This window comes from Rhinolophus hipposideros (assembly GCF_964194185.1).
Source record: "Rhinolophus hipposideros genome assembly, chromosome: 11".
Lineage (NCBI taxonomy): Eukaryota > Metazoa > Chordata > Mammalia > Chiroptera > Rhinolophidae > Rhinolophus > Rhinolophus hipposideros.
The window spans coordinates 55,093,084-55,115,563 of NC_138057.1; the positions used below are offsets into that span (position 1 = coordinate 55,093,084).

The following is a 22,480-nucleotide window of genomic DNA, read 5'->3' on the forward strand; positions in this document are numbered from 1 at the left end:
TTTGTGTATTTTGCCACATATGGCCCTTGGTAAAAAAACGTTGAAAAAAGTTTGGACACCGCTGTCTTAGATAAACCAGTTCATGTGGAAAAGCCACCCCAGTGACAGCAGATCCTTTGCTGCTGCAGAAGCTGTCCCGGCATTTAGGAAAAGGGACCTGGAGCTCCTTGGAAGACCCTGAGAGGGAGGAGAGAAGAAAATGCCCATGTCAGGTAGGAGGGAGGGCTAGGCGCGGAGATGTGATTGTAAGGATTTATTTAGATTCCAATGGCCCACCTGAGCCTCCTGGTGGGGTAAAAGAAGCAAGATAACAAGACCCGTGGCAAGCTCCCTCGCACAAGTTTCTCAGCCATGCACACACGTACACGCTCACAGGGCCCTCTGAACTGCCCAAGTTACTCCATCACTCTGAGCCGTATCTTCAAAATGGAAACAATAAATACTAACAGAGGAAGAGGTTGTGAGAGTTAAATAAAGTGCCCCATTTCATCGATTCCAAGGCACTTTTTGACAAAAATATTTAAACATTTCTAAAGTTAGGATGTGTCTTAAAATCAGTACTTTCTATGGTTATTTGTCTGTCTTATTGGTTGATGAAACAATGGTATGTCTTCCAACCCTTAGGCTCCTAACTTTCATTGTAGACCGGGGATACGACAGCACTAAGGAATTGCTTAGTTTTTTAAGGTGTTACAATGATATTGTATTTATTATAAAACAAGAATCCTTATCTCTTAGAGATATGTATTGAAATATTTATGGACACTGTGATCTGCTGAATGTTGCTTAAAAATAGTCTGCAATGGGGAAGTGGGTGAGGACATAGTTGACAAGATTGACCAGGTGTTGAGAATTGTTGAAGTCAGGTAAAAGGTACACGGGAGTTTCTTACAGTATTCTCTCCATTTTTAACATGTGTGAAATTTTTTATAATAAGATAAAAGGAAAAAACTATAAAACAATGAGTTGCATACACAAAGGGCCCTTCCTTGGCTTTCTGTGGGATTTGGTCCCTCAAAATGGTCCCTAAATTCGGTCCCTAAATGTCACCTCCTCTGAGAAGCCCTACCCGATGACCTGTTCTGTGGTTGCTCCCCGTCTCTCTCCCCACTCCCCTTTATAGTTGCTATTTCGTCACCCTCATTTTGTTCATAGTATAATCCCTTTCTAAAATTATTGGTGTTTTCTTACTTGATTATTACCCCCTGAATGTAAGCTCTGTGGGAGTAGAGGTTTTGCCTATCTGGCATGTAGTAGGCCATCAGAAAATATTTGGTGACTGACTGATCATGGCCCCTGGGTATGGTGCCTGGCATGTGGCAGGGAGTTAGTAGATGTTATTTTCACCCCTTATCCTGCTTGGTTCTCCATCTCTTTGATCTGCCACTCATATTGTCTGGAAGGCCTCCCCTTTCTGCCTGTAGCTTGGCTGGTCTGCAGCATTTATCCTCTTCTTGAATTTCCAACCCAGCATTCAAACCCTGGTCCTTCTGGTATTCCTTTTATTGGGTGTCATTTTAGAATCTTTCTTAGAATCTGCTGGGATTTCCAGTGGAACATGGGGGCGGGGCACTAGAAGACCCCATCATATTATTTCCCATTCCCATAGACACTGCTGGGATGAAGTGTAGGGAAGATGCTGGGAGAAGGTAGGGGAGACTCAAGTGGGGCGTGAGTAACCAGACCACGTGAATGACAAGTGCTGCAGTGGAGGCCTGGACAAAGTGCTGGGGGAGAATCGAGGAGTCAGGGAGCCACTGCCCCAGGCGGGGCCCCAGGGCCTTCCCTGAGGAGAATAGAGTTGAATTATTCTTGAAAGACAGTTTGCCAAGTAAAGGAGAAAGGAAGGGCATTCCAGGCAGAGGGCACAATCTGAGCAAAGGCCTGGCAGTGGGACTGGAAAGGAGTGGACAGATGGGAGAGCTGTTGGGCAGGGAGAAGTAACAATCGCCCTCCCTTCTGATTCTGCTTCGTTTGTATGTTGCTCAAATCTGAAAATTGCTTTAAAGCTTAAAACCCATATCCCCCAGTTCAAGCTTATTGGATGTCATTTTAGAGCCTTTCTTAGGATGTGCTGGAGGTTCCTAGTGGAACATGGGGGGCTCTGGAAGATCCCAGCAGATTATTTCCCATTCCCCTCAAGACTGTGACCTATGTCCCCTTCATTGCTCCATCCCAGCACTGGCATGGGCTGGGTACCTACAATCAGCAGTGGGTTCTTGATGCCTGAAGTTGTGTGTTATATTTGCAGGTGCAAAGAGAAGAAATACGAGTATGATCATTTGCCCACAACTTCTGTTGTCATAGCATTTTATAATGAAGCCTGGTCAACTCTTCTTCGAACAGTTTACAGTGTCCTCGAGACGTCCCCAGACATTCTTCTAGAAGAAGTTATCCTTGTAGATGATTACAGCGATAGAGGTAAACCCCCAACAAGGGCAGTGCCTGGGAGGTGAGAGTGTGACATGGGACACGTGGAATAGGCCTGGTAAGGACCAGCTTCCTGTGTCCCGCTGTGTTCAGCCCTTCCCTAGGAGGGAGGGGCACAGCTGCGATGACAGGGCTCTACCACACAGTGCTACTGGAAACAGAGGAGAGGGACTCACTCTGCCTGGGTGCCCAGGAGGGGTTGGTCGATCTTAGTCCTGAAGGTTGAGTAGTGTGGGCAGCAAAGGAGGAGCGAGGGCGTTTCAAGGTGGAGGGCACAGATGTGGAAAGGCTTGGCGGTGTAACGCTGCGTGGGTTGTGTACGATCTGCCAGTAGTTCAGGAAGGATGGAGGGCCCGCCAGTGCTTTGGAGAAGGGTGCAGGAGGCCAAGGAGCTTGGACTTTGTCCTAAGGACAGGGAGAGCCAAGGCAGGGTTTTAAGCAAGAGAGCAGTTTGGGGGATGCCTCTAGTCTGGAGTGTGGAGAGTGGCATGCGAAGGAGCCTGATGGGGGCAGCAGGGGGCTGTAGAGGTGATCAAAGTGAGAGATTGAGGCTTGGAGTCAGGTGGTAGCAGAGGAGAGGGGAGGGGGGTGGCACCCACGGGCCTGGAGGTTGGCTGAAGGGTACGGTGGACCCGCGGGCTTCTGGCTTGGGTCTCTGGATGAATGGTGGTGCCGTCCCCAGAGCTACAGGGCAGGAGGAACAGGTCTGGGAGAGGAAGGGGAAGGTGATTGGTTTGGGACATGTTGAGTTTGAGATGAAATCAAAAAGAGCCCAAACAGGAGAACGGAAGCTCAGGAGATGTGTTCCATTGAAAAGGTAGTCAGCTCCCTGTAGGCCTTGGGGACCAGCAGTTCACATGCAGTCCCGGGCTGGCCCTTTATTATTCAGTGAACAATTGTTGGGTTTCTACTGTGTTTGGGGCACTGTTCTAGGCCCCGAGGATTCTGGGGGGGAACAGGACAAGTCCCTGCTCACTTGTCTTCTCCGAGCCTCAGTTTCTCATCTGTGAATGGGTTTATCACATCTGTCTCAGAGAGTTGTGTGGAATAAATCAGATCGTGTCTAGAACGGAACTTCATGTCAGCCAGCATGTAGTAGGCACTTGTCTCCATTTCTTTTTGTCGTTTCTTCCAGTGTTTTAAATCGGTGTGTGTAGGCAGTGGTTCTGGTTCACAATACATAGGCTTGATTCTCAGCTCAACCCTTCTTAGCTATACAGCCTAGAGCAAGGAGCATAACCAGTTTCAACCTCAGCGTCAGCCCTTGTTTTGTAACATGTTAATATTATTTATGAACATAAGATAAATGGCATAATAATAGTTCCTACCTTGTAGGGTCGTCATGAGGATTAAATAAAATAAAGCAAGGTCAGTGCCTGGCATGTTGGTAGCGCTGGTTAAATAACATCTCTTTTTATGAAATATCAAAAAAACTACAAGGTGCTGAAAATATTTCAGAAATATCTTCATTCAGAAGCAAATATCAGATTTAAAATTTTATCTTCAGGGGATTAAATAGGATTTCTGAGATTCCGTGCCTGGCAGGAACACCATACGAACCCCTTCCAGCAACTGTCAGTTCCCTCATAAACGCACAGTGGGGCCAGGGTTTCTCCTCCCCATCTTGGTAACCTGGAAAGCAGGTGAGATGTCCCGCTCAACCTATCATGGAGGTAAGAGCCCTGCCTGCCTCCTCCTGCCCCTTCTGCAGTGTCAGCCTGAGCTCCATGGAAGGGTGTCAGCCCTCCCAGGGTGTGGGGTGACAGCTCAGGCAGACAGAAGGTGAAGAACACCCAGCAAACCCAGAATGAGTGCAGGGAGGCCACATGCGCACTTTCCCGTGCATTCCCCAGTAAGTTACCTTCGCTTGGGAGGTCACCTCCCTTATTACTACCATCAGCTTATTTGCAGTTATGTTTAGGATTGAAAAAAGCCAACCAGTAAGTGGGTTTTTTTTTTGAGTGGCAAGAATATTTAGGGAAACATTTTCACAAACTATATGAAGCAACCTGGAACATTTTATAAAATTTTCCTTTTCACTGGTGACTGAGGATGTAGAGGCAAAATTCACATTGATGTGGGGAGATTCTTTCATTTTTATTTTGCCTGGGGGTGCCTACTGGTCTCTACCTTGGGGCCTCTAGCCCTGGAACCTGTGTGTGGAGGGGGAGTCCTGGGGCCAGTCCTAGCTGTGGGCACACCCTTTCACCTGTTAACTTTCTGTTCTGCAACATGGGATGAGCACATCCTCTTGACAAATTGGATTTGTTTAACAAGGATGAGAAATTGTACTAGAAAACGCTGGGAGGTAGTGTTAAGTCTGTGGATTCAAGCCAGAGCCCCTGCATTTAAATCATGGGTCCTCAGCTCACTTGCTCTGTGACCTTGACCTTGTCAAGTTACTTAGCCTCTCTGGCCTCAATGTTCTCATCTATAAAATGAGAATAATAGTAGTACCTACCTTCTAGGACTGTTATAAGACTCACGTGAGTTAATATATAAATCACTTAGACAGCAATGAGCACAGCAGGCCCTCTCATGTTAGCTGCCATTATCGTTACTACTATTACTGTTCTAATGGAGATGTGCTCCTGAGAAAAATGACGTTACCATAACTGTATTATAAAAAAATTCATTAACATAATTCCTTACAAATGAAAAGTTTATAGCCTATTACATGATTAATTCACATACATTAACAAAATTTATATTAAAACAATTTTTCAGAAAAATTGTAGGTGAGTGGTTCTTGTGCTTTTTGTTTTTAAATGTCCACAAATTAAGGAATAATGTATTTTGGGGATATAATAGCTTTATTGAGATGTATGCACATACCACACCACCCATTTCAAGCATGCAATGCAATGTGTGTGTTTTGATGGGCAGCCTTTGGTGGTCGTGGAATTGCGCCGCCCCCGCCTCCCCCAGCCTTCTGGTGGTTCCAACCTTGGTTCTGGGGGAGGCGGGAACGTCCCAGATGGCAGGGCAAAGGAGGCTCGTGTCTATTTAGCTTTCTTTCTGGGGTCGGGAGGCTCTGGAAGGACCTGGCGTGGGTTGTGCAGTGGTGACCCTCATTGTCCCGCTTGTGTCCCTAGAGCACCTGAAGGAACGATTGGCCAATGAGTTGTCGGGGCTGCCCAAGGTGCGCCTGATCCGTGCCAACAAGAGGGAGGGCCTGGTGCGTGCCCGGCTGCTGGGGGCTTCCGCCGCGAAGGGTGATGTGCTGACCTTCCTGGACTGCCACTGTGAGTGCCACGAGGGGTGGCTGGAGCCACTGCTGCACAGGTGCGTGAGCCGTCCCCAGGGGGGTCCCAACACTGCACAGAAGCACAAACAAACTGATCACTGCCGTGTGAAAGGCCATGGGACGCCTGGGTTCAGTGCTCCTTGGGCAAATCCTTTGTCACTGCGTGTGATAACAGCCCCTACCTCTCATTGGGCTATGGAGGCTATTAAATGATTTCATACACGTACAGGTCTTAGAACGTGCCAGTATGTAGGAGGTCCTATATGAGTGTTTGCTTTTATTACTACTTGTTATACACGTTTATTGTAGAATACTTAGGAAGAAAAATGTCAATTGAATAGAATGACACTTCTACAGATAGTACAAGTACGTCTTGGTGTATTTCCTTCAAGCAGGGCTGACTTATCTGTTCTGCCCACTACCTACAGTGCCTAGGACCCATGAAGCTTCAAAGGACCCACAAACATGTTTTTATGTTAATTTTTTTAAAATCAGAAGGAAGAAATGAATACCATAATAATGCATCTAACCTGGATTGTGTTTATCTTTATGCCAATATAGCCATAAAATATAGTTTTATATACACAGGGGATGCCAGAAAAATGTATACACATTTTAAGAAAGGAAAACTTTATTAAAATTGTAATACTCAATATATACCGATAACAAAAGATGAATACAAGTTACGTTTGACTTCTGCAATTACAAGAGGTTCTCAAAGTGGTTACCATCAGTGTCCAGACACTTCTGATTATGGCGAACTGCTGCTTGAGAAATGATGAGCAAAGTGTCCACTTGTATACATATTTTTGGGACACCCCTGTATGTGTGTGTGTGTATATATATACACATATATATATATATATATGTATATATATATATACACATATATATATGTGTATATATATACACATACACACACACATAAAATTAGGTCATGAAAAGTCATAATGTGGCCCTGTCTTCAAGGCCACTTTCTCTGCTCGGTTGCCAGTTGTTGGTCAGCCTGACTCACAGCAGCTCATGGCAGCTCCTGATGAGCACAGCGCTCGAGCCACCGGTCCGGCCCCACTGCTTTATTCTAAAAATACTTACAGCTCAAGTTTGGCTGATCTGTTTCTTCACGCCATTGTTTTGTGTGACTCTTATGATTTTTAGGTGTCAAATTTCAGATAAAAGCCCCCAAAACATAACCCAGAGAAATGTAGTGTTCACACATGATCCAGTCTCAGTTCATCTTTCCTGGTGTGCTGTCAAATGCAAAAAAACCACCCTACAATCTGGAAGCATGCTGAAGGATGGTTGAGCTTGTAATAATGATTGTGGAGAGAATACCTGAGGCGTACACACAGGCTGATACCTGCAACAGAAAATTATAGCATTTCCCACTGTATGTAATATTTCACAATAATAAAGATTAAAGGAAAAGAATAGCAATAGTTCCAGGTTCTCTGCCAGACATCTCATAAACATTCTCAGCGAGTCCTCACATTAACCCTATGAGTAGGTATGGTTGCAGTGTTAACCGTGTGGCAACAGGCCCTGAGAGGTTAGGTGACTCAGCTAATGTCACACAGCGAATAAGGGGCAGGATTAGAATTTATATTCCAACTCCAAAGCCGACCCTTTGGTTTGGGTACATCTCTGTACAGGGAGATAATTATTTCTTTTCTCTTTATGATTCATTATGATTAAATGAAGGAACCTTTTGCAGTCTTGAGAAATTGAAAATGTGCTTCTGTTTTAACAGTTACCTTTGATTTTTCTATGTCTTGACTTTCATAGAGGGAGTCACATTTAGCTGGAATATCCATAGATTGAATCAGAATATTAAAGCTGTGGGACGTTTTACATTAAGGCCAGGATCCTTGCTCCCCACCTTCCCCCAAACACTCCCCACGATGGTCAGCTGCCTGACATGGCTGCAGACAAGCAGGCTTTTCTCCTTCCTTGTGGAAGCGTGAGGAGAGTTCTTTCTCCAGTTTCTTAACTGTCCTCCGGCACCGTCCACGTGGCGAGATGGGGTGTTCTGCGTGTTTGCAGGATCCATGAAGAGGAGTCTGCCGTGGTGTGCCCTGTGATTGATGTGATCGACTGGAACACCTTTGAGTACCTGGGGAACGCGGGGGAGCCCCAGATCGGCGGTTTCGACTGGAGGCTGGTGTTCACGTGGCACATGGTGCCCCAGAGGGAGAGGATGCGCATGCGGTCGCCTGTCGATGTCATCAGGTCAGGGGTCGACTTCTTTGAGCGAGCCTCTCTGCATCTGGCTCCCATGTCAGTGGAGGCCCTTGGGAGGGATGGTTAGCTATTCACACCCCCCCACTTCCTCCAGAGCATTTGTTTCTTTTTATTAAAAATGTTTGCTATTGGCATATACACACATACATACATATTTTGGATTTTATATTGGTACATATATATTTTAAGAATTATGGTAAAATGCATAACCCCAAACTTACCATTTTAACCATTTCTAAGTGTACAACTCCGTGATGTCAAGCACGTTCACAATATTGAGCAACCATTACCTCTGCATATTTCCAGAACATTTTCATCATCCTGTGCAGAAACTCTATCCCCGTTAAGCAATGACTCCCCTTCCTCCCCTCCTCCAAATCCTGGTAACTTCTCTTCTACTCTCTGTCTGTGAATTCCCCTGTTCTAGGCACCTCGTATAAGTGGAATCACACAATATTTGTCCTTTTGTGTCTGGCTTCTTTCACTTAACATGTTTGCAAGTCTCCTCTAGAACTTCATTCCTTTTTGTGACTGAACAATATTCCATTGTATATACAGCCACGTTTTGTTTACCCATTCACCTGTTGATGGACACTTGGGTTGTTCCCACCTTTTGGTTATTGTAAATAATGCTGCTATGAACATTGGCGTGCTAGTATCTGTTTGAGTCCCTGTTTTCAGTTCTTTGGGGCACATACCTGGGTGTGGAATTGCTGGGTCATATGGTAAATGCACATGTAACACTTTGAGGACACACAGGCACCTTTTGAACTGCCGGGAGGGGATGGGGTGGTTGGGGGGTGAGTGGACCTGGGGGTGGAAGAGTCACCTTTGTCCAGTGGGTGAGCCAGGGTCTGAGTAGAACAGGCTCAAGGGGGTTTAATTGCTCTCATTCTTGACGTGTTGAAATAATAGTTTGGCTTCTTTCCCCCCTTCGACCCAGGAACAGTTGGGAGACAGATGTAGGAGTCAGGCAGATGGAGATCAGACTTCAGCTTTATCGCTGGTGTATTGAGCCAGAAATGGTATCTCAGCTCTGCAACGCATGTTTGGCAGTTGGGCTTCTGAATCCTTCCACCTGAGTCCTGACCTTGAGGTGACCCACTGCTGGCTGGAGTAGGACGAGTGTGGAGACAGTATCGAGAGATGGGGCTGGAGAGATAAATGGGGCCATGTCATGTTCAGCCTTGAAGGCCAAGGAAAAGGATTGGACGTCACCCCGAGAAGCTAGAAGCCACTGAAGGGATTTTAGCTGGAAGTGATCTTTGCCTGTTGAACTCTTTAAAGATCACGCTGATGCCAGAGCTGGAGAGGACAGTACTGCAGGCAGGGACATCATTAGGAGGCCTTGCAGTCTTCCAGGGCAGGAGAAGATGGAGGGAAATGATAGACTCCAGAGATGTTGCATGGAAGAATTGGGAGAAATTGGATGGGAATGGGGAAGGGAGGAATCAAAGCTGACTCCCAGGTTTCTGTCGGAGCTCTTAGGGAGCATCCTGCCCAACCTCTCGCTGAGCAGGTTTGGAAACTGAGGCCCAGAGTGACAAGGATCTTATCCAGGGTCACACAGCCAGCCTGTGATGCTGACACGAGCTCCCCTTGCCTGCTGCCCTCATACACATGTGTAAGGACAGTAGGCAGCTATCCTCCCTCTCCCGTAATACCCTGGGCTTCAGTTTCCTCACCTGTGAAATAGGTATGAGCATATCCACTCTGCCTATTTCCTAGACTTTTCGCATGAACACACGTAGAAGTGCTTTATAATCTAGAACCTTCCCTTCCATAAGGAACCTGGCTGTCTTTTTCTCAGGCTGAGAGATTGGAGTGCAAGGAAAGCCAGCGCTTTGTCAAGGCCCAGATGTGCTGCTGGAGGCTCTAAAAATGTTTAACTTGGACACTTCCTGTTATATATTTCCCCATTTCCATATTTATTCTTTTCTGTGTTGACCTTATAGCCTTCTGCTGTGGTAGGATGGAAGCCTTGGGCCATTTATGAAACCAGTGCTGGCTTGTAGAGGAAGCTGGTAGGGAGAAGACAGGGCTGGCTGAGGAAGCAGGCCAAAGCTGGTGTCTGGGTCCTGGAGAGGAGACCACTGGATCTGGAGAGGACCAGCCCCAGGGGAAGGAGGGGGGAGCTTTAAAATGTCACTTGCCTATTATGACCTTCTATTCACCGGCCTCTAGAGGGCATTTATGAGTGCCTGCACTGTGACTGTGTGACCAAGGCCGCCACAGCCTGGCGCCTGCCATTCTTCTTGGGACCACAGTCTCTCTCTTCGTCTCTCCTGGTTGTCTGTGCTTCAAAAGCACAGGGTTTCTCTCACCCTTAGGCCTTTGCTCATGCTGGTGCCTTCTGGGAGAGTCGTTCCGTTCCTTTTCTTGGCTACCTCCCCTTTGTTCTTCAGACCCTGCCTCTTCCAGGAAACTGAGCTCCCCCTGTCCCCCGTGCCCTCTTCTGTGTTCCCACATGGCTCAGGGGGACCTTAGTTAACACATTTATCATACAGAGTTCTGTCCTTGCCTGTTGAGATGTCTGTCCCTGCCCCAGGACAGGGACAGGGGTACACTGGGGGTACATCGGTGCCTCCAGGCCCCGCGTAGCACCAGGCAGAGCATGGCTCAGGGTACCCTTAGAGATGGACGACTGGACTAAAGGGCTTGTGATGGGAAGGTAGTTCAACTAACTGTGGTGGTTTCCTGCTGCTTGCATTGCAATGTGGATCTCACACTCTTCCAGGTCTCCAACAATGGCTGGTGGGCTGTTTGCTGTGAGTAAGAAATATTTTGAATATCTGGGGTCTTATGACACAGGAATGGAAGTCTGGGGTGGAGAAAACCTTGAATTCTCCTTTAGGGTAAGTATGCCAGTCTTCTCTTTGGACTCATTGTTAACCCGTTCTCTCTCTCACCCTCCCTCTCTCCTCTCTCTTTGGGAATGGCAGGATTTTATGAGAGCCTGGTAGACTTTTCCTCCATATTGACAATTTATCCAGCGACCCTGAAAGATGATAATGGCACATGAATCCTATAAACATGCTTGCCTTCTTGTTTGAATTTTTAAAAAATACATACTTTTCAATAGATTTGGGGCAGGAAAGGACCTTTGTCCTTTGCCCTTTGTCACCTAGTTCTTTTCTCTCACTATAGGGGGCAGGAACTGAAGCTCAGCGAAGGGAAATGACTTGCTCATGGAGTGAGTGGCAGAGACTAGACTAAAACTCGGGTCCCTGCCTCCTCGGGTCCCATCATTTTGGAGACTTGATTTACTTAACTATTTATGAAGTGGCCTCTTTATTGAGCACAGTGACTTTCAAACTTTGACACATAGAATTTGTTAGGGAAACGTGTTTAAAAGGCAGGTTTCCGGGAACAGTCTCCAGAATGTCAGATTTGATGGATTTATGGTAGGGACCAGGAATCTACCTTTTGTAATGAGCCCACCTCCCAATTCTGCTGTACGTGACCCACAGATGCTACTCCTTTGAGAAACCCCAAACATGTCAGTGGATTTTCCAGTTCACCAAACCTTGCACTTTAAGATTCAAAACCTGTGTTCATGTTAGTGTTTTTCAATGGGAAATTTTAATGATATTTTATATGGTTTCCTGCTTGAAAAGTTATTTAATAAACAAGAATCGGGCCTTCCACTAAGGACTCATAACCCTATCATAAGCATCAGATGCTATCCTTGCTCATACTTCCTGTGGACAGTAGAGAGTCCACGGCCATTTGCCCCGGCATGAAATGGTCCCAGATGACTCAGCCCGTTGAGTTTTAGGGTGTGCTTTTAATGGTCTTTCTGCCTTTTCCCTAGGTGTCAGGCTGCTCTGCCTGCCTCTAGAAGCTCTTCCTTTCCTCCTTCCAAACCTCTCTTCTTACTTGCTGCTTTCCTACCTTCTGTGGTTAGGAAATCAGGTAATTAGCCTGTGTTTTACATCATGAGTAAATGGGTCCCCCGCGAGCTCAGCTATGGGTGCCCCTGTAAGTCAAGTGCATGAGCTGTAGTGCATGGACTCTGGACTCTTGATTTGAGGGCCTGTTTGTCTTTGGGTCTGCTTTCTTCCTCTGACTGCGTTCTGTGTTCCGAGTGTGCCGGGAAGTGGCCCTCCTGCCCCATGAAGGGTGAGGGCTTGGCAGCATTCGTCATGACTTCCGTGTCCGGCCTCCTCGCGGCAGGCATTGTGCACCGGCTCCCCACCGGCTGCTCGCCCACCCCAGCCTCTGCTCTGCTCTGTGTGCAGATCTGGCAGTGTGGTGGGACCCTGGAGATACACCCGTGTTCGCACGTTGGCCACGTTTTCCCCAAGCAAGCTCCCTACTCCCGCAAAAAGGCTTTGGCCAACAGTGTCCGGGCAGCTGAAGTGTGGATGGATGAATTTAAAGAGATCTACTACCATCGAAACCCCCACGCCCGCTTGGTGAGTCCCCTGGGCTCACCCGCATGCCGTCTGGCCTCTTCTGAGCAAAAGCAGCCCCCATGCCCATAGTAGACCTGGTTCCAGAAATAGAGACTCAGTTGCGTGCTCATGATACAAGTGTGGGAAAACTTGATTCCTTCGCCTGTAATTACACGGTTGGTTCTCCTTATTTGCAGTAGTTGTGTTGTATATAGCCGCCACAAACACCGAATTTGGGAATCCTGACCCGTGGCTCCGAGGAGAAATACAGGGTGAGGTACTGGCTGGCCTCTTGCAAGTTCACATTTTGGTCACCTGATCAACGCGTACCTTCGTTTTATGTGTGTTTCTGTTTCAAGACGGCTTATTTAATATATTATTGTGGAGTCGTTACGCTGAATTCACGGCCAACAGCACTGTCACGCATGGTTGAACAAAGCTCTTCTAACAGACATGTTTTCTCTGCCAGGCACATCACAGCTTTCTTGTGCTGAGAACGCCAGACAGCACTTCAGCACTACGCTGGGGGCCATGTTAAACAGTGGAATCACCAACACAAAGCACAAACATGTGAAAAATGGGGTACTAAACAGATTGTGAACAGGACACTTGTTGACCGGGTGAGAGCTGAACCGCGACCTCAGCTGGGAGCATGCACAATGAGGGACTCAAAGTTTTCGCCACTCTGCGCGTGTCCTCAAGTCCCTGACGCATGAAAACACCACCAGTACTGACCTTAGGGTTACAAGTAAATTGTAACAAATAGGTCTACTGTCTCTGCACAGGCCAGCAATGCACACCCCAGGACAGGTGCCCCCTTACTCTGCGTTCCCATAGCCAAGAGGGCTGCTTGGCAAGACAAGACGCTCAGCACCAAGACCTCTTTTCCTGCCACTTGATGAACATCTTTTCCTCTGGTTCCTTACAGCAGCCCTTTAGGGCAGCTCTGAAATTCTCTTTTTATACAGGGGAAAACGGAAGCTCAGAGAAAGGGTGATTTCAAGAATGTGCCCTAGGCCTTGTAGCTGATGCGGGCAGAACTGGGTCTCGGGCACGCATACTCCAGTAGACCTCTCTGCTCTGCAGACCCCTCATCTCCCTCTCAGCCTCTTTCTGCCTCTGGGCTGCAGGGTCATGGCTTCCTCTGTCTCACCAGGACTGCAGCAGAAATATCTGCTCTTCCCTGTCACCCAGTGTGGAAACCCCAGTTCCCTCTTCCTGAGAATTCCCAAAGAGTAATATGTTGGAGGGGCACTGCATTCACCTTTCGTCTGAATGCCTGATGGTCAATTATGGAAATGGACGTTTGTTTGGTTGAAGATGAGGGCACAGTGACTCTCATCAAAGAATGAACTTTTGGAAAATAAGCAGAAATCTGAAATTTTCTTCCAATATTTTTCCTTATCGTTATCATTTCCGTTAAACATTTAACTTACCCGATTGTAATAGTTTAACGTCGTAGTGCAGGGCAGTAAGATGCCTTGGTACTCAGCATTTCTCTTGTGGCTGCATGTTTGTCATGCTGAATAGATGCTTGTTTTATATCATTATTCAGAAGTCCTTAAATCATTGGTTTTATCTGGAAAACTAAACTTCTGTAGGTATTTGTTGTAGCATTTTGTTTTTACCATTGTAAGTATGTATTTAGACTTCACTATATGGAGCACATAAGATTTTCATTCACGGTTACATCCAGAATACTTTGAAAGGAATGTTCAGATAGCAGCAGTGACTCAGAATGTCCTGGCATACTTGTGCTACTGACATTTGCTGGTCTATGATTTTGCGTTCATTGGTGATTCACAGGTCCACAGGGATCCAATGTGGCCTGGGATTTAGCCCCTTGATCCCATCAGCAGGTGCTTTGTGTCCTTCCCTCGTGCACCTGGTGGCACCTTCCTGTAGAGAGAGTACTTGGGAATGTAATTGTGTGACAGTCTCTCCTGCTAGAGTGCTGCCACTGTGTTTTTTTATCCTCCGTGCCCTGCACAGGGCCTGGCACACAGTAGGTGCTCAATAAAATCTCACTCAGTGCTTGAATGTCAGTGGAGGGAAGAGCTTTTATAGAAAGCACCATGACCTGCAGGAGCTCACCGTTTTGGTGTTTTCTCAGGAGCCCTTTGGGGACGTGACAGAGAGGCGGCAGCTCCGTGCCAAGCTCCAGTGTAAGGACTTCAAATGGTTCTTGGAGACCGTTTATCCAGAACTGCACGTGCCTGAAGACAGGCCTGGCTTCTTCGGGATGGTGAGTGAGGCAGACGCGTGGTAAGCAGGGAGATCGTGGACCCCCAGGTCTGATCAACAAGCCCTGAGCAGGAAAGGCCCCTTCATGGGAAATGCTGGCCCTCCCACCCCTTTTCATCCGCTGCGCTTCCTTCTCTCCATGAGTATCTGGGGTTCAGGTCCAGAATGTCAGCCCTGGGAGCCCCGTCTCAAAATTGGCTGGTGTAAGCCTCCCATTTTATAGATGAGGAAGCTGAAGCTCACTTGGTATTTCCATGTCCTAGTTTTTACTAGCACCTTATCACATTTCCTATAAAGTCTCAGTGACCAGACCAGTTAATAATTCCCAGTTCAGGAATCCACAGCGGCAGTAGCAGGGAAAGCACTTCTGTTATTTCAAAACACCTAAAAGAAATGTTTCTGGGAAGAGGCCAGCTAAAATGTCCAGTGTCTTTGGCTTTTGCTAGGAATTGCACCAAGTTAACGAGGGAAGTCTCCTCTGCTTTGTTGTACTGGTGGGTGTTCCATCCTGGAAATCTTTGATAAACACAAACAGGATATTAATGCATTAAATTCAGTTTTCATTATGAAAATGTTGAGTACACAAACGTGGAGAGAGTGCTATAAGGACCCCTGTCCTCGGAATTCTAGAATTATCAATAGTTTGCCTCTCTTGCTTTCCCTCTCTTCTTCTGCTTTGCCCCACCCTTCCGCATTTCTCTTTTTTTAAAGCAAATCCCAGACATTATGTCCTTTTACTCCTGTGCACTTCAGCATTCATCTCAATAAAATTTGGACATCATTCTACAAAACCACAGACTATTATCACACCAATTCAGATGAACAATAAATAATTTCTTGGTGTCATTTAATATCCAGCGCTTATTCAGATTCCCCCAAATTTTCAGATTTCTCTCAGGGTAGTTGGCAAGTTCACGCGAGGCTGTTAACAAGGTCTACACATTGCGTATGCTCTCTGTATCTTTTCCCCTAAGTCTCTCTAATCTAAGCCAGTTCTCTTCCTTTTTTTTTTTTTTTTTTTTTACCCCCCTGGTGCTACAGCATCCGAAAGTGTCTGATAGTTTCTTTGTGATGACTTTTAAATTCTGCCTCTCTCCCCTGTATTTCTTTAAAATGGATGTGAGTTCTCACGGGTTGATTGGAGTCGGATCAACCTTTTTGGCAAGAACACTTCACGGGGGTGCTTTGTCCTCAAATGGCGTCGTAGCAGGAGCACATGATGTCTGGTCATCCAACTTTCAGTGATAAAAGGCATGGAGCCTTTCATGGTGTTTTGCTCTTAGAGTGATTAAAGGGGTTTAGAGCCAAAAGATACCTTAGAGGTGATGTTAGATAAGGAAATGTTGAGTGATGGAGAGAGACTGAACTCAGAGTTAGAGGTCCTGGATTCAACACTCAGGTATGTCCATTTGTCGTAGAACCTTGGACAAGTCATTGGCTCTTTTTATGATGCTGTTCCTGTAGTCTAGAATGGAGGACTTTTGATTTGGGGAATACTGAGTCTCTCCATTGGAACGTCCTTTGCAGATAATACTAGCAGGAGCTCCTTGGTATATATGGGAGGCGACAACCCAGCTATATTTGGAGTAGTGCAGCAAGAAGGCTGAACTAATGAGAAATGAAGAGGTATGAGCTTTCAGGCCATAAAATGTTAATCTCTCTGACCCTCAGGTTTAGCATCTTAAAATGGGGGTGATGATTCCTGCCTATGGTATAGAATGGGAAAGCACTTTTATTATAATAAAACTAGAAATGTAAGGAGCTCTTACCCTTGACTCTGGTTCTTGAGGCAGGCCCTCCTCTCACTCTGTTTACCCTCCCTCAGAGCCAGGCGTGGAAGCTGTTGTGTGTAAATCTGGACCACAATCCCACCCTTCTGTTTTGTGTAGCTCCAGAACAAAGGGCTAAGAGGTCACTGCTTTGACTATAACCCTCCCAATGAACACGAAGTCGCGGGACACCAGGTTCTTCTGTATCTCTGTCACGGGATGGGTCAGAACCAGGTACGTGCTGCTTCTCTGTGGATTGACATCCTCAGGCGGGGGGAGAAGACAGCGGGACGCTCTGTGCTCAAGGGGTCACCACTGTGGGCCTCGGAAGAGGGCAAGCAGGAGAAATCGATGGCGTTTTTTGAAAATTAAATATTGCCTTTTATTTTTCATTATGAAAGTAATATATGCTTATTACAGAACATTTGGGAAATATAAAATGTAGAAGCTAATAGTAAATGACAGGACCCAGAGCAACCACCGTTATAATTAAAACATAGTTCCTTTTTTTTAATTTAAACTTTTATTTATTTTAAGTGTGTTTTTCCAGGACCCATCAGCTCCAAGTCAAGTAGTTGTTTCAATCTAGTTGTGGAGGGCGCAGCTCACAGTGGCCCATGTGGGGATCAAACTGGCAACCTTGCTGTTAAGAGCACTGCGCTCTAACCAACTGAGCTAACCGGCCGCCCACTTCCCATTTTTTTATGCATAGCCTTTGGATTATGTAGCTTAAACAGGTATCATATGTCTATGTGTTTTGTATTCCATAGTTCGTCATACTTTTCTGTGTTATTACACATCCTTTGAGAACATCATTCCTAATGGCCTCTTGATATGCCTTTGTGTGGCTATGTTACGATTCAGTTATTGGTCCCCAGCCTCCCTGTTTTGGTGATTATAAATAACCCTGCCACTAACATCTGTGGTCAAAAGAAAGGAAAAAAACCAACAGATCTGTATTTTGGATGACTTCTTTAGAATTCATTCTTAAATGGAATTACAGGTTTTGAGGCTAAGTGCCACACTACAAAGTGGTGTGTAGGGCAGTTACCCCAGTGGGGGGCCCAGGTAGATCTGTCTGAGTTAATTGCTATACTTCTGGTTGGTCAGGGGAGCACATCCTGGAGGGTCTGAGGACCAGAACAGGACCCAGGCCCAGGAAAGCAGATGGATCCAACAGGGTGGGGCCGGTGGAGGACGTAGGAGATGAGCGAAGCATGGGTTCTGGACCTTTAAAGCCTTACTGTCCTAAGAGGTGTCAGAGAGATGAAGGGGTGGGGATTCAAAGTTTCTTCCACCTGGAGTGCCCCTAATGCCATTTGAATATTAAGTCCCTGATGGTCAACAGTAAACTTTCATAATTCAGACCCTTACAAACTTGAGTTATTCAGGTTCTTCAACACTTTTTAGGACACTGCTTCTCAAAGGCGGTCCCCCGACTGGTACCTTCAGCATCGCCTGAGAGCTTAAAAATGCGAATTCTCAGGCTCATCCTGTCTCTCCGAACCCCAGTCTCTTTGTTTGTTTTAATCAGCTTTCTGGGAAATTCATTTGAGAGGCATTGCTCCTGTGTCAGAATCTCCTGGAAGGGAGGGGATGAGGCAGGGTGAGTAGTTGGCTAAATGTCTTGTTAAAAATGTAAAAATGCAGTTTCCCGGCCCCCTTCACAGACGGAAGGAAACCTCATTCCCTCTCCAGGATGGGACCAGAATCAGTAGTTTTTCTAGACACTAGAGTTGGAAATCTATTGCTCCGGAAGAACCAAGTCTCCCATGGCAGCCATGCTTCCTGCTCGTGCACATCACTTTATAGTTTCTAAGGCATGGTTGCACCCATTGTATTTGGGGGAGAGGAGAAGGAAAGGACTGAAGAAAAGTTGAGGAAGTTGGCTGCTCACGGTCACACAGAACTCCCAAGTGCTGGCGCTGGGACTGGTCCATTTTCTTTCCTGCTGTCCCACACCAGCACAGAGTTAGGCACAGTGGGTGTGGGGTAACCCAGGCACCAGCCCCACCTCACTATCTAGCAACTGAAGCAGGCATGAGAAAAGGTCCCCCCATGCACACTCGTTAAGAGCCACACCAGAGTGTATGGAGTGCTGAGGGGACACGTAGGAGGCCAACTGATCAGTCTGGTTTTGGCAGATGAGGGGAGAGTGAGGGACCCCGGCTCCCATGCTCTCATGACCCCAGGTTCTCAACCAGCGATTTCCCTTTTTCCACGTCAGAGGGTAACGGATGCCTGTTTTCTGCTCCATTTTCAGTTTTTCGAGTACACGTCCCAGAATGAAATTCGCTATAACACCCACCAGCCAGAGGCCTGTGTAGCTGTACAGGCAGGAACAGATATTCTCATCATGCATCTCTGTGAGGAAAAGGCCCCAGAGAACCAGCAATTCATCTTGCAGGAGGTAAGTGAGCTGTCTCATTCCTTCCTTGCTGCTGGCCCCCTGGGCTGCAGAGGGGAGCATGGAAGGAGAGCATGCTCTCTGGCATAGTCTTGGCGAGTCTCAGGGACGCAGCCACGTTCAGGAGACCGGGAACTTCGCAGTGACCGCAAGCCCGTGGCTGCACTAGTAGTGCCCCATGGTGTCTGGTGTCCAGTGTCCACCACGCTTTCCTTCTTTACTCACTGTCTCAGTCTTTCCGTCCCTTTTACACCTTGAGCTGCAGCAGGCCGAAATGGGAAGAGGAGCTGTCACCAATGTATTCAAAGATGAGGTGGGGTTTAAACAAGTGACACAAAACGCCAAAGTGTAAGGGTGGGAGGTTAGATCCCATCAGGAGTCATTCCACTGCTCTCAGCCTCCTTTTTCCCAGCTCTAAGATGGGGGCATTAATAGCAGCCTTGTGATGATTAGACGTATGACCAGGAATATTCATTAGAAACTGGGAAGCTCTATAGTGATTAGTTGTTACTTGCAGTATAATCACCAAGAAAAGCTCTCTCTCATGGAGTTGGCTGTCCATCGGAATAGTCGTTGACTGGGAATGGAGTGTTGTTTCAGGCCTCACACAGGCACTAGCCCCACTATATTTGCAGTAAGCCCCTGATGGGATTCATAAGTCACTCATAACCTTTGACTCACTACAAAGCACTGGAGGTAATAAAACCAAAGAAAATAATTCAAAAGAATTATCTCTATGGGAAGCTTTCATTTCCAGCCTGGTTTCAGGGATGGAAAGATTCATCTAGACTGCTTATAAATGGGTTAATTCTAAGTATGATTAGAAGTTGGAGTACGTTTTCCTGTAGAAAATGTCACGATTAGCAATGAAGTTTGCAGGCTACCCAGAAAAGCCCAGCACCATAGTGCTGTCAATCTGATATAAAAACATAGGAGGGAAAATACTTCAGAACAAACCCCAGAAGTCTGTGGTCCTCTGTAACGCCCTTCTCCTTCTCTTCTTTCTTTCAACTAGAAGCCATTATGAGCCCTCAAGGAATAGTAACACAAGACAGAGACCACAAAATTGGTTTGCAATGTCATTAAAAACGTATCTGATATTTCACTGACCCTTTAAGGCAAAGTAAGTCTCTTTAGAAGGGTGGGAGGAGGAGTGCTGATAGCAGACCTCAGAGATATTGCGGTTTAATTCCAGACCACTGCAATAAAGCAAATATTTCAATAAAGCGAGTCACACGAATATTTTGGTTTTTTGGTTTCCCAGTGCATGTGAAAGGTACTCCACTACAGTCTATTAAGTAAGATACAGCATTGTGTCTAAAAAACAATGTGCATAATTAAAAAGTACTTAATTTCTAAAAGATGCTCACCATCATCTGATCTTTCAGTGAGTCGTAATCTTTTTGCTGATGGAGGGTCTTACCTTTAGTTTGTAAAAAATCCAATATCTGTGAAGCCTCCCCCCAAAAAACCCAGTAAAAGAAGGTAGGTCTGTATTTACTTTCTTGTTACTCTAAAGGCAACTTATAAGCACTGTTAAAGGTTTTCAGGGTTAATATTTTTGAGATTTCTTTTTTTTGCATGTAATTTTATTTCTCAGGCCTCTCTTGCCCTGGAACAGGTCTGTCACTTGTTCTGCCCCTTTGTTGCTTGGCCATGACTAAGTTCCTTGGGGGCATACAGCTTACAACAGAGAGAGGTGGAGGGGAAAGAGAAACTCCAGGCCTGAGGGGATTTGCTGAGTTAACTCAGCAACAATTAGGAAAAAGAAGAGAAGGGAGAGGCATTAAGGAAGAGAAGCGGGGAAAGCATCAAAGAGGGTCATCTTCTTTTGGTGTTTGGGATTTGGCAACTGTCTATAGAACCCGCTTCCTCTCTGGTGACTGGCCCCACTCCCCAGCTGGTCTATAGCTGAGCTGGAACTGAAGCCAAGTTTCCTGTTTAAATACATAAAAGAAAGCATCACCAAGAATGGAATTAGTTGACCTAAGAGAAGAGGAAAAGATCGTATAAAAGATCTTTAGTCCTGATTTTCCTGACGGAAAAGAAAAACTGTAAGGAAGAGAGGTAAGGTCTGACCGATCCCCACAGCAGCCAGCAGGTGGCACCATCGGCCCTGACAGTGGAGTCAGGGACAGTGAAGAGCTCCCGGGAAAGGCTAGCATGACATGTCTGTACACACTTGGACATCTCTATGCATGGACAGTCCTGGGTTGCCTTTATGCATGCAGACACTTAATGCTCAATAAACATCTGAAATGATAAAACTCACTCTGAACATTTAAGAAAAAGATACTTTCTGAGGAATTGCTTGTAATTCTCTTGAACATCCGATGTCTATTATCTTTTGTAGGATGGTTCTTTATTTCATATACAGTCCAAGAAATGTGTTCAGGCTGAGAAGAAGGCATCCAGTGACAGTTTTGTACCACTTTTACGAGACTGCACCAACTCAGAACATCAGAAATGGTTCTTCAAGGAAAGCATGTTATAAAATGTCGTTGTACCCAGGAGACCATTAGAGGAGATGGGGGACCCCTGGACTCTGTGCCCAACAGAGACTTAGCTAAGTCCAGTGACAGACTCACCAAAAACTTGACTACTCTACTTCATAAGGAAATCATTGTACAGTTTGTGAAAGTGATATTAGATTTTATAGAATGTGAATAAGTTTTGTACTGATTTTGAAAACTTTAAAATTGTTCCCAAATACCCTATTTTCAAAGGGTAATGATAAAATGTTAACTCTTGGGATTCAGAGAATTAAAAAACTTTAAATATTTTTCTATCAAGATGTATATTCTACTGTCGTGCCTTTTTATTCTCCCTGGCAAAAAAGTAAATATTTTATTTCGGTATTTGCAAGGATTTCCAGGTATGAAGATGTTTGCATATGTAGTAATTAGACTCATGTAATAAACTTTTCTTTTTTATGTGTATAAACTCATAATAACTCAAACGTTGAGTTAGATTTTTCTCACTGTGGACAGATGGACAGTGGGAACACTGAGCTGATTCCTTCAGGTCATTGAGGTAATCTAGATTGATTTAATAAAGAATGCTATCTGATTATGAGTTACAACCACAGTCAAACCTCCAAAGTTTCTGTTAGCCATAGTGGACTAACCAAAGCTGAAATCTCAAAGGAGCAACTGGATATATGGGCTAACAGAAACTTCTACCACACGGGGTGCACTTCGGCAACGCCTAGCTGTGGTGTGGCTGGCTACTTTTATTTTATTATTTTTTATTTTTTTATTTTTTTATTTTTTTATAAATTTTATTGGGGGACATTGTGGGACAGTGTGTTTCTCCAGGGCCCTTCAGCTCCAAGTCATTTTCCTTCCATCTAGTTGTGGAGGGCGCAGCTCAGCTCCAAGTCCAGTTGCCATTTTCAATCTTTAGTTGCAGGGGCCACAGCCCACGCAGGAATTGAACTGGCAACCTTGTTGTTGAGAGCTCGCGCTCTGACCAACTGAGCCATCTGGCCGCCCCTCCAGAAGCTCAGCGGCAGCTCGTTGTCTTCAATCTAGCTGTGGAGGGCGCAGCTCACTGGCCCTTGTGGGAATCGAACCGGCAACCCTGTTGTTCAGAGCTCACGCTCTAACCAACTGAGCCATCCGGCCGCCCCGGCTGGCTACTTTTAGTAATGACCCCTAGAACTAAAAATGTTTATATCATTTTTAGTTTTTATCACACATTAGTGTCAGGGAGAAATTTAATATTCTATATTAAATTCAGTTTT

At 45.9% G+C, this 22,480-nt stretch overlaps 1 protein-coding gene across 1 annotated transcript in view; it reads left to right on the plus strand.

The window, feature by feature from the left end:
* Nucleotides 1-21,813, plus strand: part of GALNT12 (polypeptide N-acetylgalactosaminyltransferase 12) — a 32,054-nt gene extending 10,241 nt beyond the window's left edge. The window contains exons 2-10 of the mRNA XM_081067043.1: nt 2,252-2,421; nt 5,526-5,715; nt 7,721-7,906; nt 10,656-10,773; nt 12,160-12,336; nt 14,429-14,560; nt 16,449-16,562; nt 18,592-18,738; nt 21,089-21,813. Of these exons, the coding sequence (XP_080923169.1) occupies nt 2,252-2,421; nt 5,526-5,715; nt 7,721-7,906; nt 10,656-10,773; nt 12,160-12,336; nt 14,429-14,560; nt 16,449-16,562; nt 18,592-18,738; nt 21,089-21,229 (1,375 nt within the window). The 3' untranslated portion in view covers nt 21,230-21,813. The remainder of the gene's footprint in view (nt 1-2,251; nt 2,422-5,525; nt 5,716-7,720; nt 7,907-10,655; nt 10,774-12,159; nt 12,337-14,428; nt 14,561-16,448; nt 16,563-18,591; nt 18,739-21,088) is intronic.
* Nucleotides 21,814-22,480: the final 667 nt, after the last annotated feature.